This window comes from Acomys russatus, chromosome 6 (genome assembly GCF_903995435.1).
Source record: "Acomys russatus chromosome 6, mAcoRus1.1, whole genome shotgun sequence".
NCBI lineage: Eukaryota > Metazoa > Chordata > Mammalia > Rodentia > Muridae > Acomys > Acomys russatus.
The window spans coordinates 77,245,019-77,262,815 of NC_067142.1; the positions used below are offsets into that span (position 1 = coordinate 77,245,019).

General features: G+C 45.1%; 1 protein-coding gene across 2 annotated transcripts in view; it reads left to right on the forward strand.

Moving 5' to 3' along the window:
- Nucleotides 1-17,797, forward strand: part of Susd4 (sushi domain containing 4) — a 118,687-nt gene that overhangs the window by 68,190 nt on the left and 32,700 nt on the right. For both annotated transcript variants that reach the window (XM_051148059.1, XM_051148058.1), the window contains exon 4: nt 14,821-14,994. In XM_051148059.1, the coding sequence (XP_051004016.1) occupies nt 14,821-14,994 (174 nt within the window). The remainder of the gene's footprint in view (nt 1-14,820; nt 14,995-17,797) is intronic.

Sequence of the window (17,797 nt, forward strand, 5' to 3'; positions counted from 1 at the left end):
GAGTGGCCAGGTGTTGTCCTTGATTCACTGTGTCTCCTTCATGGGTGCTGAACGCAATGTGTTCTTCGATGGGTGCTGGATGCACAGTTTGTTTATCAGTAGCTGGGTGCTAAGTTGGATGCGTGTGTTTGCCAGTGAGTACAACATGATGGTTTGGGCATTGGTTTTCTGGATGACACAGCGGAGGCTTAGAGGGGCTCGCTCCTCGATGGAACTCTGGGCAGTGGCAGGCGTGGGATCAAGCTCTGTGCTTTCCAGGACAGGCAGCTCACTCAGCTCACATGGCCAGGCCTCATTTCCTCCCACTGGAGGGAGGTAAGGAGGTGACGTACATGGTAATAGCCCCAGGCCCACATCCCCTTAGGTAGGTCTCATCCTGTCAGCATCCTCGGTAGGGACCAGTTCTTACAGGGCACTGACTTTTAAAGTGTCGCCAAGGATCCCCTGCCTCAGAACCTGGTGTAAATACCTATTCAGACCTCTCTCACCAAAGCACTAGGGACAGGACTAAGGAAACTGCATTCTTTAAAAAGAAACCCGGAAACCTCCCAGGTAACTTTATCCTTTAGGGAAGCCTTGGGAACCCCTTACTCAGGGATGTAGTGTCCTTCGGCTTTGTGCGAGGGAAGAGAACCCATTTCCTGTAGTGTTTGGCATAGCTCCTTGGAGACCATTCTTAGAATCAGAGCATCAGTTTGTCAGGCAGAGGCCTGTGTGAGCATAAGTGAGTTATACACTGTGCCCAGCAAACCAGCTGGGAGTGGATGGGCCAGTGTCCCACTGACTTCCAGCCCCACGCTCTCTATAGAACTGTGCAGCCCCAGAATGCCCCTCAGATTACCTGGGGACTGTTAAAAAAACCAAAACAAACAAAAAATTGAGCCCTTTAAGCTTCATTCACTTGAGTGTTTTCATTTAAAGGAGGTATTCCTTCAGCACAGGGGTATCTCTAAAAGCCCCCCAGGCAGGTCCAGGGTGCACCCGGGTGTCCCTTCTATCCTTGCTTTCTATCTCTAGGTTCCTGATACCCACCCAGCTGCCTGCTCATAGCCCTAAGGTTGATTAAAATAAACCCAGGAGAGCCTTCCCAGGATGACCCCAGCTTTTTCTGCCTGTACATTTAACCCTTCTTTGTCCAAGTTCCTTGCAGCATGCCAAAAAGATAGAAAAAATAATAATCCATTCATGAAGCACGTTTTTAGGTACTTGTTAAAATATTTCGGCTCCCATAGGCCTGACCAGGATTGCTATAAAAGATGAATAATGTGACATTAAGAATATTCTTTGAGCTTCCTGGGGGAAGGGTGCGATGTGAGTTTAAGTATTATTATTACATTATAAATTTTTAATTAAAAGATCCAACTTGACGCACAAGCTAAAGCTGGCAGTAGAATTGGCAGCCAGCCCCTTTATTCATCGAAAGTGTGGGGCACAGGCATTTTTCAAAAGCAGGGGAGTCTTATTCCCTTTTATGGCTACTCATATATTAAGTTGAGCTGTCTTCCACCTTCCGGAGCTTACCCGAAAACAGATGGAAGCCCTAAAAATGTTTTATTTAGCGTTCTTTTCTTCTCAGGTGCATTTTCTATCACCTAAAATTTCTTCCTTGTAGCTTTAGACATGCATTATCAAAAGCGACAGCCTCTGCCCACACGAGTAAGCGTTTCCACATCTCCCCCTAAGATGCGTCCGTGTTTCCATCATCTAAGGTAGGGGAGCACAGAAGGACACCCCTACCTGTCCCCAGGGCCACTGTCAATATCACTTTCCCTGATGTTGACAGAGTTACTATTTGCTCATGCACTCTCCCTTTGGTGCGTCCCTGTGACTTTGCTTTTATTCTTGAAGAATTTCTTGTCTTAGATGTGAACATGAGTTGAAAAAAGAAAAAGAAAGAAAGAAAAGAAAAGAAAACCCAGAGAAATAAGGTCAGGTCAGGCTGAGGCCAATGCAGTAAAGATGGGTGGCGGAAACAACCACTTTTCCCTGTGGCAAGGTGACAGCCAGATAGCCACAGGCGGAGTTCACTAGTCTCACTATCAAGCCCTGCAAGCGCCCAGCGGAAGTCGCCATCAGCGCAGCATGGCTCTGGAACCAGCTGCACTCATACTCCTGTATTTTTTCCTCTGTGTGTGCTGCATTCCCACCCTGTCTGAACAAGAGCCCTGCAAGTGGAGGGGGGTGAGGTGGAGTGGCGGCTGGTTTTAAATCATAGAATAATTAATTCAATTGAGAGTGGCAACATCAGCAGGTGTTCAGGGTCCCTATCAGGTCACTCATGTGGAAAGGCCACATGATGACAGGTGGCGACCTGGAACCCCTAGTTGACTGTGGATCCTCAGAAGGCAGCTTTTGGTTGCCAGAGTTTGGTTGTTTACCTGTGAGAAATGTAGGGCTTACCCCACCCCCAGGGATGTCCTTTCAAACTCATCTGTTTACCAAGTCCTCTCATTTCAATATAAAGTGCTCTGAAGCTGGGCTCCCCAGGCCCCATTTTCTGGGTCTTATTGGTACCAATAGAGGCCTCCTCGGAGCACCTCCTGGGTCCTCAGAGCAAAGGCCTCATAGTACAGACCCGTTTGTTTTAGAGCCTAATCTCACTCGGCTCACACAGCTACCGGGATCATTAAATTCCCAGGCGTCATTTTTGTTTGTTTTGACCGATGTCTCCATCCTCCTGGTTACCGACACTGGCCTTGGGTATCTCAAATAGTTCATTGTCGCCTTTGATTGCCCCAGAGGCATGAAAAATGCACTTTTCCAGGCATCACGCCCCAAGCATTTCCTCAGGCTGGCATCTAAATTTATCAAACACATAGGTGATTCTCCTGCTGGGCCTCAGGTACTTCTTGAGAGGCTTGCCCCGGGGGTCTTCTGTCTATAAATAAAGCATAGGGGGCAGGGCAGAGGCTCTGCAGTCATCATTGGGAAGAACTGCCTTGAAACCCATTCTTGGTTGGGAAATATATAACTCAAGAGGCTAATTGCCCACCTAGCATGTGCAAGGCCGAGAGCTTGGTACCCAGTACCACCAAAACAGAGCAGCTGCCTGGCATGAAATCGGTTTGTCTGCTCCTTCTGGGTTCACTTCAGGCCGCACGGTACTTCCCTTCTCTTCCTTTTCACATATCAGGGCAACTTTTCCAGAAAGTGAGAGTTGACTTCAATGTTTCTTTAAAGATAAAATAATTAAGCTCTTGTTTATCAAGAAAAGCAGGAAGGGCTGGGGAGGTGACTCTGTTGACATAATGCCTGCTGCATAAGCTTGGAGACCTGAGTTGGGGTTCCCAGAAACCATGTAAAAAAAAAACCAGGCACAGTGGCTTGTACTTACAATCCCAGCACTAGGGAGATAGAGACAAAAGGATCTTAAGGCTTGCTGGCCAGTCATGAATCGATAAGCTTCAGGTTCTATGGGAGACTATGTCTCAAAATTGATGATGACGATGATAACGATGAGTAGAGCAATAGAAGGAAATACTTTAAATTAATATCTATTCTCAATGCACATGCATGTGTGTAATCATACTCACATATATGTGCACGCGCATGCGCTTGCACGCGCGCGCACACACACACACACACAGCAAAAAGTCATGGTTTACCTGTATGGTGAAACGGTACTAACTTCTGTACATCAAGAGGTCAGCTTTGCCTTCTTGAAATTTTCTGTCAAATAACTAAGGCATCATGCTTTGAGGAATTTCAGGGCTTTGCCCTCCACACAGTCATTCAACCCTGGACATTCTAAGTGGCTTCTCCCCCAGACCTGGCAGCTCTGGGTGAGGTGGGAAGTGGGCAGCATCCTCAGTGAGTCTCCTTGTTCTCCATGTTGGGATCATATTGCTGTCCTCATCATGACTTTGTTTATGTTTGCAAAATATAATGCATATAGGAAAGCTTAGGAAATGGAACAGCCCAGGGAACACTCACAAGGTGACACCAACATCACCATCATTGGGGAAGAAATAGAACACCGCTGCTGTCCCAAGAAACTCACTCCCACTCTCCTCTTCCTCCTCCCCCTCCTCCTCCATCTCCTCCTCCTCCCTCTGAGAGGTACCAATCACATCTCACAATGGTCTCCCCTAACCTCAAAGCCTGTGCATCCTAAACGTGATGCTATTTCAAGTTTAAGTTCCTTTTGCCATGTTTTGGGGTTTAGGTACATGCGTTCATGGGGTAAAAATTACTATAGATCTGAATAATTTTATGTTTATGTGAAATCTATGTGTAATAGTGCTCACAGCTGCAGTCTGATTATTCTCATTATTTCATGATGTTCTGATATACGGATGGTCCAGCATTTGGGTCTTCATTCTGGGGGCGCCTTTTAGGCGTTTCCAATGGACTTCTGCTGTAAATAGTGCTGCAGTAAGCATGGTTGAATGTGTCCATTGATGAATGATAACCTCTATTTATATTGATGCTGTACCAGAGAGCAGAGCTACTGTAAGGTGTGTGCTAGGCACACGTCCAGTGTTAATAGGCACTACTAGTTTTCTCCAGTGGTTGTACCACTTTATACTCCAACAAACAGAATATGCCCCTTAGTGTTTGCAATATTTCAGCCATCTAGCAGGTATGTAGTGTTCTCTCTGAGTTTGTGGTGGGCTGATTGTTCAGGAGTTTGTCTCTTTGATTTTGGTTGGTTGGTTGGGTTTGTCTTGAGACAGTGTCATACTGTGCAGGGTACACCTGGCTCAGCCACCTGAGCACTTCTTTCACAGGCATGTGCCACCACCCCCTGAGCCCCTCCACCTTTAATACTCATTTCCCTGGTGAATAATAAAGTTGAGAGGCTTTCTGTGTTTATCGGCTAGCTTGTGATTCTCTCCTGTGAAGTGCCTGCTTAATTCGCTTAACCAGTTATCGATTAGTTGTCTTTTCCATATTGATTTTTAGGGGATTTTATGTACACTACATTCGAGTCATTTGTTGGTTGTAGGTGCTACAAAGCTGTTCTGTGGCTTAAGGTTTTATTCTCTTATTATCAGTGTGATGCACAGAATATTTTAACTTGAATGTAGTCAAGTTTGTCCATCTTTTTCTTTATGCGTGAGTTGTGGGGGGTTTTCTTTGTTGTGTTAAAAAATGTTTTCACAGGAATGGAGAGATGGCTCTTCCAGAAGACCAGAGTTTGATTCCCACCATCCACGTTGAATGTCTCACAACTGCCTGTAACTCCAGTTCCTGGGCAATCTGATATCCTCTTCTGGCCTTCACAGGCACCTGCACTCACATGGGCATACACACAGACACACACAGACACACACACACACACACACACACACACTTTAAAAATGAAAATAAAAATGTTTTTGTATTAGGATGTTGCAAAGGCATTTTCTTGTGTAATCTCAGAACCTTGCTGTCTTGCCTTCATATTTATCCCTCTAGCCATTCCTCTTGGGCTTGTAAATAACACACGTCACACTGCTCATTGGAATGACTGTTCCCACTGCTTCCTGTGGCCATCTTTGTCAGGGGGAAGGAAGTCCAGGCTCAGTCCTCTGTTCTGTTCTGTTGGTCTGTCTGTCGTGTGCTGGATGTGATTCTGTTTTCATTACTGCAGCCCTATAATCACTCTTAGATGAGTGTAACCTCAGTGTCACCCCATTTATCTGTGTCTTCAGAACTGTCTTGGCTCCTTTTAGTCTTCCATGTTTCCATATATATTTCAGAATAAGCATAGCAGCTGTCAAAACCATTTGAATTCTGAACCTTCTTATGTTGGGCTTTGTGATGTCTAGTTTTGTCAACTTGACACAGTCTAGAATCACCTGGGAAGAGATTCTCAATGAGGAGTTGTCTAGGTTAGGCTGGCCTGTGGCTGTGTCTATGGATGATGGTCTGGGAAGACCCGGTCCACTGTGGGCAGCAGAATTCCCTAGGCTTAGGTCCCGGACAAGGCAACTGAGCAGTAACATGGATGCATTCACTCTCATCTGCTCTCAACTGTAGATGTGACTAGCTGCCAGATTTGTAATCTCTGTGAGTCTTTTTTTTTTTTTAAGATTTATTTATTATGTATACAGTATGCATCAAATCACATTATAGATGGTTGTGAGCCATCATGTGGTTGCTGGGAATTGAACTCAGGACCTCTGGAAGCACAGTCAGTGCTCTTAACCACTGAGCCATCTCTCCAGCCCCCTCTGTGAGTCTTTTATATGACTATAAACTGATATTGTGAGTGAAAATAAGGCTTTTCTCCCCAAAGTTTTTGTCAGGATATTTGATCACAGCAACTAGAAAGGAAAAATAGGACAGATCTAGAGTTAAAATTCTAAGGAAAATAAGACCTAGCCAATTTTGGTTCTCCCTACTTTTTAAGGTACTTACCAATTCTTTTCAGTAATGTTTTCTGTATGGAGGTCTTGTCTTTTTTTTTTTTTTTCTTAGCAATTCAATTTTTTGCTTGTTTGATAAAAGTTTTAAGTTTGTTTAAATTGGTCTGTTAGAAATTTGTACATATTCAACTCATTATTAATTTTACTATTTATATTTGTGAATTCTTGAAAAAGTTTTTATGTTTACTTCTTTTATTTTCTGTGTATGAGAGTTTGCAAGCATGCATCTGCATGTATCGTGTGCATGCTAGGTGCCCTTGAAGATCAGAATAGGGTATCAGATCCCCTAGAACTGGAGTTCCAGATGACTGTGAGTCACCATGTTGATGCTGGGAACTCTGCAAGCGCAGCAAGTGCCTTTAACTCCTGAGCCAGCTCTCTAGACCTGATCTTTGTAAATTCTTTTGGGACTTAACCATATGCATCGTCATGTCATGTTTGAATAGTAAAACTTTTCTTTCTTTCTAGATGATTCCTTCCACTTACCTCTTGTTTGGGTCCTGCGTCAGTCAGTGCTGGACGTAAGTGTAAAGAGTGAGCACTGCAGTCAGGGTCCCAATCTCTCTGTATTTTTGCAATGACATAGTTTTCTAATAATACCCTTATTAAGTTGCAGTATTTTATTTAATTACTAGCTCATTAAGAGTTTTTTTCTTTTCTATGTGAATAGATGTGGGATTTTATCAAATGCCTTTTCGCATCTAATAAGACAGTAATTCTCTCCTTTATTCTATAAATGTTTAAGTTACAGTGGTTGATCGTGAAGTGTAGCGTCAGCTTACTTGCAATGCATTTGAATGATAGTCACTAATGTGCTCATTTTAAGGTTTGCATCTGTGTTGCTGAGATGAGCCGGCCTGCGTGTTTCTCCCTTCTGTGTGGTATTCTCTCCACACGTGTAATAATCAAGGGAGGCCGCCCCCATAAACATGCTAGTGTGCTTCAGAAGGGAACGTCTCAAACAGAGTGTGTGAGAGATTGTTGCTACATTGTCTGCAAATATCCAGCAGCATTGGTGGGGAAGTGTTGTGTCGTGGGTCCAGTGTGTGCTCTGTGGGAAGTCTTTATGACTTTAATGAAATCTACTTAATGTTTTTGTATAAGCGTAAGTTGGCAATTTTGGGAAAAGGTGGTACTTTGCACCTTGCTTGAATAATTTGACTTTATCTAAGTTTTCAATTTTTTGACTTCAACCTTTTTTCTGTCTTTAAAAAATTTTTTTAATGTAAGCTATGCCATACTGTATCTTTTTATGCTTCTATGGTGAGGTGCACTGCACTTTGAAGGGCTTGATGAAACCGTCAGAGGTTATTGATTTTTTACTTCAAAGAACCACTGCTTGGTCTTGCTGGTCCTTCTTACCTTGGTCTTTTCTTCCCTCATTAAAGTTCTCTCATCATTTGCTCTTTATTGTTTGTTTCCCCATACTTTCCGTTTTCTGGCCAGTAAAGAATTCTTCATTTCAGTTATAAATGATAACCCTGAATTTGTATATACCTAGTAACATACCTCAATATTTACAAAGCAAAATTCTGTAGAACTTGGGGACAAACCCACCATCACAGTAAGAACATAATGACATAAGACATAGAAAACTTGAACAATCGATCAGCAAATTTGACTTAATCAACACTAAGATGTGTGTTCTTGGCTTTTTCAAGTGTTTATCTTTATCTATGTGTACTTAAATATGGTGTTTGTTTCTTGGGGCAGGGTTTTACTGTGTAGCCATAGCTGGCCTGGAACCCACAGGCCAACCTGCCTCTGCCTCCTGAGTGCCGGGATTACTGGCATGTGCGAGCAACAATGCTGGACTTTCTGTGTGTGTTTGGATGTAAAGAGAAATACCAGGCAGTGGCGGTGCATGTCTTTAATCCCAGCACTTGGGAGGCAGAGGCAGACAGATCTCTGAGTTCAAGGTCAGCCTGGTCTACAAAGCAAGTCCAGGGTAGCCAAGGCTACACAGAAAGACCCTATCTAAAAAGAGAGAGAGAGAGAGAAAGGGGGGGGGGGCTAGCCATAGATTATCAGCATAGTGTACATTATAATATGCAAATTTTCATTGTTACTGCTTCCAAAACATTTTCTCATTTCTCATGTTGTTGTCTTATTGGGCCCATGGTTTATTTAGGAAGATACCACTCAGTTTCTAACATGGGAATCTTGTCACAATTCATTTCTGTCTTATTTTCATTGAGGCTCAAACACATGCTCAATAGTGCCAGCCATTTGCTACTTACTGAAACTGTAGTTCTCAAGTGCAGTCCGTCTTTGTGAATGTTGCACGTAATCTCCAGTGTTGTATGTAACGTGTCACAGTCTCACCCTGAAGAATGGACAACTAATGCCACAGAAATTCACTATCTAATACAAAAATAAGTACTTTAAGCTCAGCATGGTGGCATACGTTATCCTGGGCTATGCGGAAAGACCCTATCTCAAAAAGAGAAAAGAAAGGCTTTTTAAAAAGGGTACTTTAAAGTAGCAAGACATAAAGAAGTGTGCTTACCATAGTTGTAATCAACACTTCCCCCTCCCTCTCTACTTCCCCCTTCCTTCTCCTCTCCCTCTCTCTCCTCCCTCCCTCCTCCCTCTCTCCACCCCTCCGTCCCTTTCTCCCCCTCTCTCCCTTTCTCTCTGTGTGTGTGTCTGTGTTTATGTGTGTGTGTCTGTCCATGTGTATGTGTGTATATTTTTCTCTGTGCTGTCAAGCAAGGAACTAATAGTTCCACAGTAGCATTCACATAGAGCCACAAGTTATCAAGTGTGCTTTTTTAAACGCTACATCAGGTTCCATCAAAGTCAGCATCCTTGAAAAAGGAAAGAAACAGCCAGAATCATCCCTGCTTGTGAGGTACAGTCACTCAGAGTGGCGCCTCTTTTTCTAACAGCACCCCCTTTCTTCTGTTGGCTTCTTTCTGGACAGCAATGGTTGTCACCTCTCCTTTTCCTTGCTCCACATTGATTGCCTATAATGACATCATTTGCCTAGGATGATCCCATTCAACATTATAACCAACCTGTTACTGAGTAAAGCAGCGGTCAGGACAGTCTCTGAGTTGTGCTGCAATTGAGGAGTGATGATAGCAGATGCCAGTAGACAGCAAACTAAAATACCATCCAATGGTACAAAGTTCAGGGCCCTCCAGCCACCCTTACTCTCACACTGTCTGCAAATCTGGGGATCTCCAAGGCCACTTTCAAGCTCAATAATTCAGTCAGACTCACATAACTTAGAAAAACTGTGATCCTCATGGATAAGTGTATTGCAGTAAGGACACAGGGCTTAAAGTCACCCAAGGGAAGAGGTGTGTAGGGCAGAGTCTAGGAGTCACAGCACAAGCACTCAGTGGAGCTGGGCACACAGTACCTGTCCCTCAAGCAGAGGTGTATGGCAGGGCATCAACACTGATCAGTGTTCAAAGTTTTATCAGGGTTCTTTCATGCAAACACAGTTGACCAGTGTGGGCTGATATTGGTCTCCAGTGCCCCCAGAAGCTAAGCTCATATTTAGTGTCCCAAACCATACAGACTATATAGCATGCCTAAAGCTATCAAGTGAGCAAAGGTACTTATCTCAGGCAGGAAACTCAAGTGCTTAGAGGTTACCTGCGAGGACCCGAGGCCAAGATCACACTTTTGGCCAAAGCTCATTCTTCACTGTACATGTGACAAACCTTTTGAGATTATAACCCAGACCCTTCTACATATCTATGCTGTAGTAGCTCCCCATGCACTTAAATAAAAACCCCACTCCTTGTCCTAATGAATCAGGCCCCGTGTGGTCTGGCCCTTCCTTCCCCCCTGCAAACCCACCGGTCTTCCCCGGTGTGTTTTAGGGCCCGGAGTTTCTTTCCTGGCCTTTGTGCTAGCCTAGCCACTCTGCCTGAAATCTCCCAGATCCACATGTAATTGGATCCGTGCTGTCATTCGGGTCTCAGCTTAATAAATGTCATTTCCTCAGAGGCTCTGTGCCTGTCTGCTCAAATTAAATGAGTCCCCAAGTCACTCCCTATCTTATCACCACATTATGAGCTCATCGCAGTAGTGAGATTTGCCCGTCATTTTCCAGCTCATTTGTCTCTTAATTTTGCCGTTAGACGCCTCCTCCATGTGAGTGCTGTAAGAGTGGAAATGGTGACTTCTTCTCTGCCCCCTTGGCCCCCCACCTAGGCTACGCTGAACCTCCTGTGTGGGCTCAGTAGTAACTGAATGGATGAGCAAACGGCGGTGAATAAGACTTACAAGTGCCAGCTTCATCGAAAGTTAAGTCAAATTCTTTACAGCAAGACATTTAGAGCCTTAATATAATAATGTGGATTACAAGGCTCATATGTATCTATACATCATATATTCATGTTCCTGGAAACAGTTTTGCATTTTTACATATAACCAGCACCTTGAAAAAAAATTTTTAACTCTTCCTGCTCTTTTCACATCCCTGGAGACTGTACTCTCTGCTGACTGGTCTCAGAAATCGGTCTGTAGTCAGGTGTGACTGTTCAGTGCTGCCTTAGGATCTTTCTCTCTTTCTTTTACATCCTCACTACACTGTTTCTCCATTTTAATAGGTTCAGTGTACAGGCATGGCTGTGGTGGGCTAGTGAAGGATGGTTTTCCAGAATGGAAGCCTTTTCTACCCATCGGGCTACATCCTGGAAGTGCCCATTTATCCCTTGCCAACCTAAGTTCTAACTGTTACCAGATTCTGTGTGACAGAACCAAATATTGACAGATGCTTCTGGTCTTTGCTATTGATTGATTCATTTGAAGCCCTTTATATATTTTTTTTCTGAATGGATGAATCTATGATGTAAGAAACTGTGTTATAAACAGTCTCTGACTTAACAGTGGTTCAACTTAATAATGTTTCATCTTTACCGTAATGTGAAAGGCAGCGCACATTCAGTAGAAACCTACCTTCACATTTTGAGTTCTGTGTTTTCCTGGGTTAGTGACATGTGGCACGGAATTCCATTTCAGTACTGGTCAATGGCAGCTTCTCATCAGCTGCAGGATAGTGAAAGGAAGTGACCTGCACTCTACGCTGTACTGGGTAGCTGAGTTTGGAGCTTCAGAGGTTGTATATTGAAAACTTTTTCAGCTCTTCCCCCCCCTCACACACACACACACACACACACACACACACACACACACACAGATTGGGGGAGGGATGTACATACACATGAGTGCACAGGCATGTGGAGTTAGAGCACAACCTTTGGTGTCATCTTTACGCATGTCATCATCCACTTTGCTTTCTGAGACAGCCTCTTACTGGTCTAGAGCTCACCCATTAGGCTGGGCTGCCTGGCCATCCATCCCTAGGAATCCACTTGTCTCTGCCTCTCTAGGATTATGAGTATGTGCCACCAAGCCTAGCCTTTTCTATTCTGGGTTGTAGGAATTGAACACAGGTCCGTAGGCTTGCAAGCATTTTGCTGATGAAGTCATCCCCCATCACTGTTTTCAGCTTTTAATGTTTTCAGTCTGCAGTGAGCTTTTCATGAGTGTGGCTCCTTTTGTAAGCCAAGGAGCATCCATATTCTATGTGACACTAGCTTCAGCATTAATGAAGATCACACATATATTTTCAGATGCTAAAGGTCCATTCTTTTCCTGGAAAAGGCCATTGGGCCCGATGCTTATTCTAGACACTATGTTATTCTGACCTTACACGTCCTTTCTGGAGAAGTGGATGCCACACAGTGTACATGAAAGTAGAAGGATATGGATGGCTTTTTCTTCTGTTGAAGTTCAGAATTTGTTTGTTAGAGCTGGGCTCAGCTAGCTTTCCTCTTGGTCCTAACCACACCCCAGCTTGTCTTCTCCACTTTGTAGGAACTTGAACTACAAAGCCTTCCTGTCCATTGCCTGTGTGGCTCTCCCATGTAGTGAACCGGTGCTGTGTCTGCCCATCACACTCCTTTCTGACCAGAGTGTTTATGTACACCCCCTACACACACACACACACACACACACACACACACACACACACACACACACACACCCTGAAGCAGACCCAACCTGTGTGAAGCATCACATATTCATCTTAGCCACAGGTTGGAAAACCACAGCCCAGAAGCTTCTCCCCGTCACTAGCCAATGTCAACTTGTCTGTGATGTCCATCGACTTTACCCCCCAAACTGGACACCTCCTGACTGTGCTAGTTAATTCTTGAAGGCAGTTAGCATTTATCATGGAATGATTGCTTAGGCACATACATTACCACTTCAACAGCTATTTATGCCAAGGTTTTATAGACAGACTCCTTGATAAATGTGTTTTTACTTGCTGTGAATAATTTCTGCAGAGTCCCATTGAGAAAAGCATAATTCACATTTTCCATTAAGAAGAAGGCAGCTCCAGTGTGCAAAGAGTTGTCAGTTACCTTGTGACTCCACTCAGGACTATCCTGGGGTGTGGATTTTGAAATCCAGCTATTTTAATTTGCTTAAACTGGAATAGTTAGAACACTCCCTCCCGCAGCCTGCTACAGAATGAACGAGAGGGGACTGCCCCTCCAGCTGAGCCTGTATGGGGACACACAGGTTGTGCTCAAAGCCATCCAGCCCAGCACAGAGGGCTTTGCACTCCCAGGGCTCCTGGTGGAACTTCAAGCAGCACCCCCTTCCTGCAGCTCTTCTTTGTCAGGGCCATGAGTGGGGCTGGAAATGGGGAAGCCATGGGGAACCCCTGCGTCAAAGTGTCAAAGTGACACAGGTCTTGCTGTCAAGCAAGTGGTGACAAAGATAATAACACTGCTGGCCTTGCAAATGACCTACAGCAAAAGCCCCTCCCCTCAGCCCACCCTTCCAGTCCCTCCTCTTTCAAGGAGGCCTCTTGCCTGAGTCTTTCTCATTGTCCATGGCCTGATTTATGGAGTCTGCTGTGTGTCCCATCTCATGTTTCTTCTAGAGAATCTAGCCCCAGCCCAATTGTGCCCTTGGATGGGCCCTTTGTAGAGCGACCACCAGCCACCAGCCACCAGCTACTGTTAAGTCCTTTCTTTCTACCTGTATCAGGGCTTTCAGGGCTTGGCACCTTCTCGGAGCCAACCATTCCCAGTTTAAACATCTGGATGAACAGGGCTCTTAGTAATGCTGTTCCACCCACATTGTAGACTCTGTGGAGTAGCTAAGAAGGCCAAGAGCCTTTATCACATTGAGAACATTCTGAGAAAAGGTTCTGATTTAAAAAAAACCCACTAACCTTAGACTTTTGTCTGGTTTCCAAAAAGTTAAGAATTCATAATTTTGGGGGTACAAGCCCTCTCTAGGTCATATTTAGAAACTTATGTGCATCTAAAATCAGGAACATTTAGCAAGGCTGGTGGTAAAGCCCAGAGAGAGAGAACATTTTCCCAGCAGGCTGACTCAGTGTCCTGGTTCTATCCCGAGCACTAAACTGAAATGCACAAAACCATAATCATTTAACAGAGATGTGCCCATGAGGCATGAAACACACACACACACACACACACACACACACACACACACACACACACACACTGAGAGTCATTGATGTGACTTAAACCAGAGGGTATCCGTTATAGGATGCACAGAGTCCCAATTTGGCAGTGAGGAGCACAGTGGTTTCTGCAGTAAACTCTAAGTAGATATGGCAGAGGCAGACGCTCATCTTGCATTCTCTGGTGTGTGTTTCTCATTTTGCTCTATATCCTTACTGCCCCTCTAGCCGTCTCCTGTTTCTCCTCCTCACTGTCCCTTTTGCTTGGGGTCAGCCACTCTATGTAAGGACATAGTATGACCAGCTGTCCCGACCCCAAGGAGGCTGGCAAGAGTGTGTGCTGGTCTAGTCTCCTTTGGAAAGCAGGCAGAGGCAGTTCAGCCTCCACACTGTTCTGTAGAGCATGTTTGCTCATCAAGCCGAGGCTAGGCCCTGTGCCATGCCGGGTGGCTACAGTGGCCAGCCAGCCAGGCTAAACAATATTAACTCCTAAATATAGCCAACTCTTCATTTATTCCCAGAATTATTCAGAAGGATCAACTTTCAGATGGAAAGTGTCAGAGGCAGAAAATAAAGTTCTTTTTTTTTTGTGATATGGTCCCTGCACACTGGGTCCCTCTTCCCGTTTGTTCTGTGATGGATGCTGTGAGCTTGTCACTGTTACCTTAGTGCGGTGACAGGTCAGGTACCACGTCACCTGTTTGTTATGTTGGTTGAGAGTAGGGCTGAAAATATGAGCTCCCTTGTAACACTGTTAACCATTTTAAATTGCAAAAGTAGAGCTGGGTGGTGGTGGCTCACACCTTTAATCCCAGCACTTGGGAGGCAGAGGCAGGTGGGTCTCTGTGAGTTCAGGGCCAGCCTGGACTACAGAGCAAGTTCCAGGACAGCCAGAGCTGTTACACAGAGAAACCCTGTCTCGAAAAACAGCAGAACAAAACAAAACAAAAGCCCAAGGTATTAAATTGCAAAAGTAACGTTCATCTTTTATTCCAGACTGCCGCATTCCCCAAATTGAAGATGCTGAGATTCATAACAAGACATATAGACACGGAGATAAGTTAATCATCACCTGTCATGAGGGATTCAAGATCCGGTACCCTGACCTGTACAACATGGTTTCGTTATGCCGTGATGATGGGACGTGGGATAACCTGCCCATCTGTCAAGGTATGAGATGGGAGCCACTGTCGTGGGCTGCATGTGTGACTTCACTGTAGCAGGTGAACATGCATGATCCTGTAACCGAGCAACAGAGATTATGGTAGAGGAATACAAAGGCACCTTACCTAGGTCCTGCCCTGTCTTCCTGTGGCTTCTCTTAGAATCTCATCACTGTACTCCCACATTTCCCAGGATAGACAGAGGACACCTTACTCTATAGTATGTCAGGCACCTTAGGAAATCAGAAAAGTAGTTTAAGAATTAGGAGAGGTAGGCTAGTGAAGGGGCCCAGCAGAGAAATGGGCTTGCTCGCAAGCCTCACAGCCTGAGTTTGCTCTCTAGGACGCACTAATACTGGTAGGAGAGAACAGACCACCATAGGCACTCTGGCTTGCATATGTGTACCCACGCCTATGCACGCGTGCACGCGCGCGCGCACACACACACACACACACGCATGCACGTACACACACATACACACACCACACACATATCACATGAATATGCTAATAATAATAAATTAAAATTAATCAGGAGGCTTGGCTTTGTAACTGGGCTGTGCATGTAGGGACGAATCCTTAAACACTTCATGGAAATGGCAGGGTGTGAGACCTCCGTAGTGGCGAGACTGTGGCAAGCCGTCTTACAGGGACCATTTTCTCTTCATAACGTTATCCTTTTTGTAATGCATGAAAAGCAGAAGAACAAACACATTCAAATTCTTCTAAACCGCACAGTGAATGCTTATCCTTTCACACTTTTAAAATCTGCCCCAGCCACCATATACAGAGGGACCTGATTTTGAAAATAAGCCCCTGGGTTCACATTAATTATGATTTTATTTTTGACTTGTGGTTTGGTCTAAAGGACCAAAAAAAAAAAAAAAACCCAATGCATAATTCATAATTTGAGGGAGAAGGAAGGCATTCGAATTTCCTCCAAAAGCTCTGGCATGTTCAAGTTGAGATGAATGCTAACTCTGTACTTGGAAATCACAACTGGCAGGCCCTGATGTTGCTTTGTGTGCCCGCCATCAAAATAAATTGTTTTCCTACATGAGAGCTTAAGAGCTGCACCCCTGTGAAGTAGCAAAGTCTTCAGAATTGGGAGGATGGAGGAGCCTGGCCATCACGCTCCCTACCCTGTGCCCTGTCACTAGCCTGTCCTAAAATACACGGGGCTTTTATTTATCTGTTCCGAGACTGCCTACAAGGCAAGCAACTGGCACCTGGGTTGGGCTCCTCGTGCAAATAAACATCATGAGCCGCAGACTTATTCCAGGACCCATCCACTCCAGGGCCACAGTCATGGCTGAAGAGAATCACCTCAGACCAGCCGTGCCTTGAAATCCTGTTTTCTCCACATCTTCTCTCTGTGGCCTCTTGTTCTAGCTAGCTCCCCCTTTACTGCTTAAATACAGTGAGTTTCCTTAGGGATTTTTTTTTCCTCTCTGTGACCTCTGATGATGTTATTTTAAAGAGTTCAGATACGTGTCTTGTTGTCGCTTTGTCTGGCCGGTCTGGGCCCCTCCCCCATTCTCAAATTCTGTTTAAGACACGCTTGTCTAGGTCAGCAACAAGAGGACTGACTGGCTGTTCTTTTATTTATACTTATTTTTATTTTTATTTTTATTTTTATTTGGGATTTGAAGCCAGGGTTTCACACATGCCACATCAGTGCCCTGCTTCTGAGTCACACTCTTGCTGCCCTTTTTACTCCTGACCTTTGAAAGAAGGTCTCACCAAATTGCCCAAGCTAGCCCTGAACTCACCCCATAGCCCAGACAGGCCTTGAACTTGTGACCCTTTTGCCTCAGTCTCCCAAGTAGCTGAGATTATCGGCCTAGACCACCAGGCCTGCACCTGGTTCCTCTTAAGAGATGTGCCGCTCCAAACAGTGCCACATACCCTACCCCCGCTGTCACTTCTCCTCAGAATCTCCTATACCAAAGAGTAGGTGCCCTGCCTGTGTTGTGGCCCCAGCCCACCCTGGGCTTCATTGCTGCCGGCTACCACTCCACCAGCTCTCTTCTGGCTGCCCAGCTGGCACAACACAGGAGAGGAGTGTTCAGAGTTGCTGCAGACAGCCTGGCACCTCCTCGAGCCCCCTGGTGGATTGTAATTGGCTCTTAGAGTGACATTTCATTCTAGAACTTTTATTTGCACCTATAGATCCAGGGGCTAAGGCTCCAGTAGACGTTTCTCTATTATCTAGAAGTGCAAATGGAAATCCCATTGAACTATCGAGTCGAAGCCTGTTTCCCACTGTTATATTTAGGATGGGCTGCCTCCAACCAAGAGCAAGCATATCTTTCCTTCTCAGCGCTGATTAACTGCATGAATTATGGCTCCTGCCATCTCCTCAGGAGGACTGGAGGACAGGCTGCTCAGAGACCATTTTGGGGGGCTGGGGGTGGGCGGGAACATTAGATTTTGGGGAGAGTGTCTGCATGCGCTGCTTGCTGTAAGGCAGAATCATTTGTGATTTGGGAAAGACCAGCATCTCCACACAAGTAGCTTACAGCTGGCACCCCGTCATGGGAAGGAGTGTCTGGCCACACACATCAGCCACCTGGTCTGTGTAAGTATCCCGTGCCTTCCTTTGTCCCTGTAAATGGACTTACCTGCTGTTTCTCAACTGCTGATTCCATTTCTTCCCAGTTTCCACTCCCTGCTCCGACCCCTCACGCTTCACCTTTGCTGTGAATGTTGCTAGTTTTTAGCTCTGGAAAACTAAATGCCGTCTAGGGGCGGGAACTCAGGAGATGGTCCAATTGGTAAAGCACTTGCAAGTGTGGGGGGATCTGTGT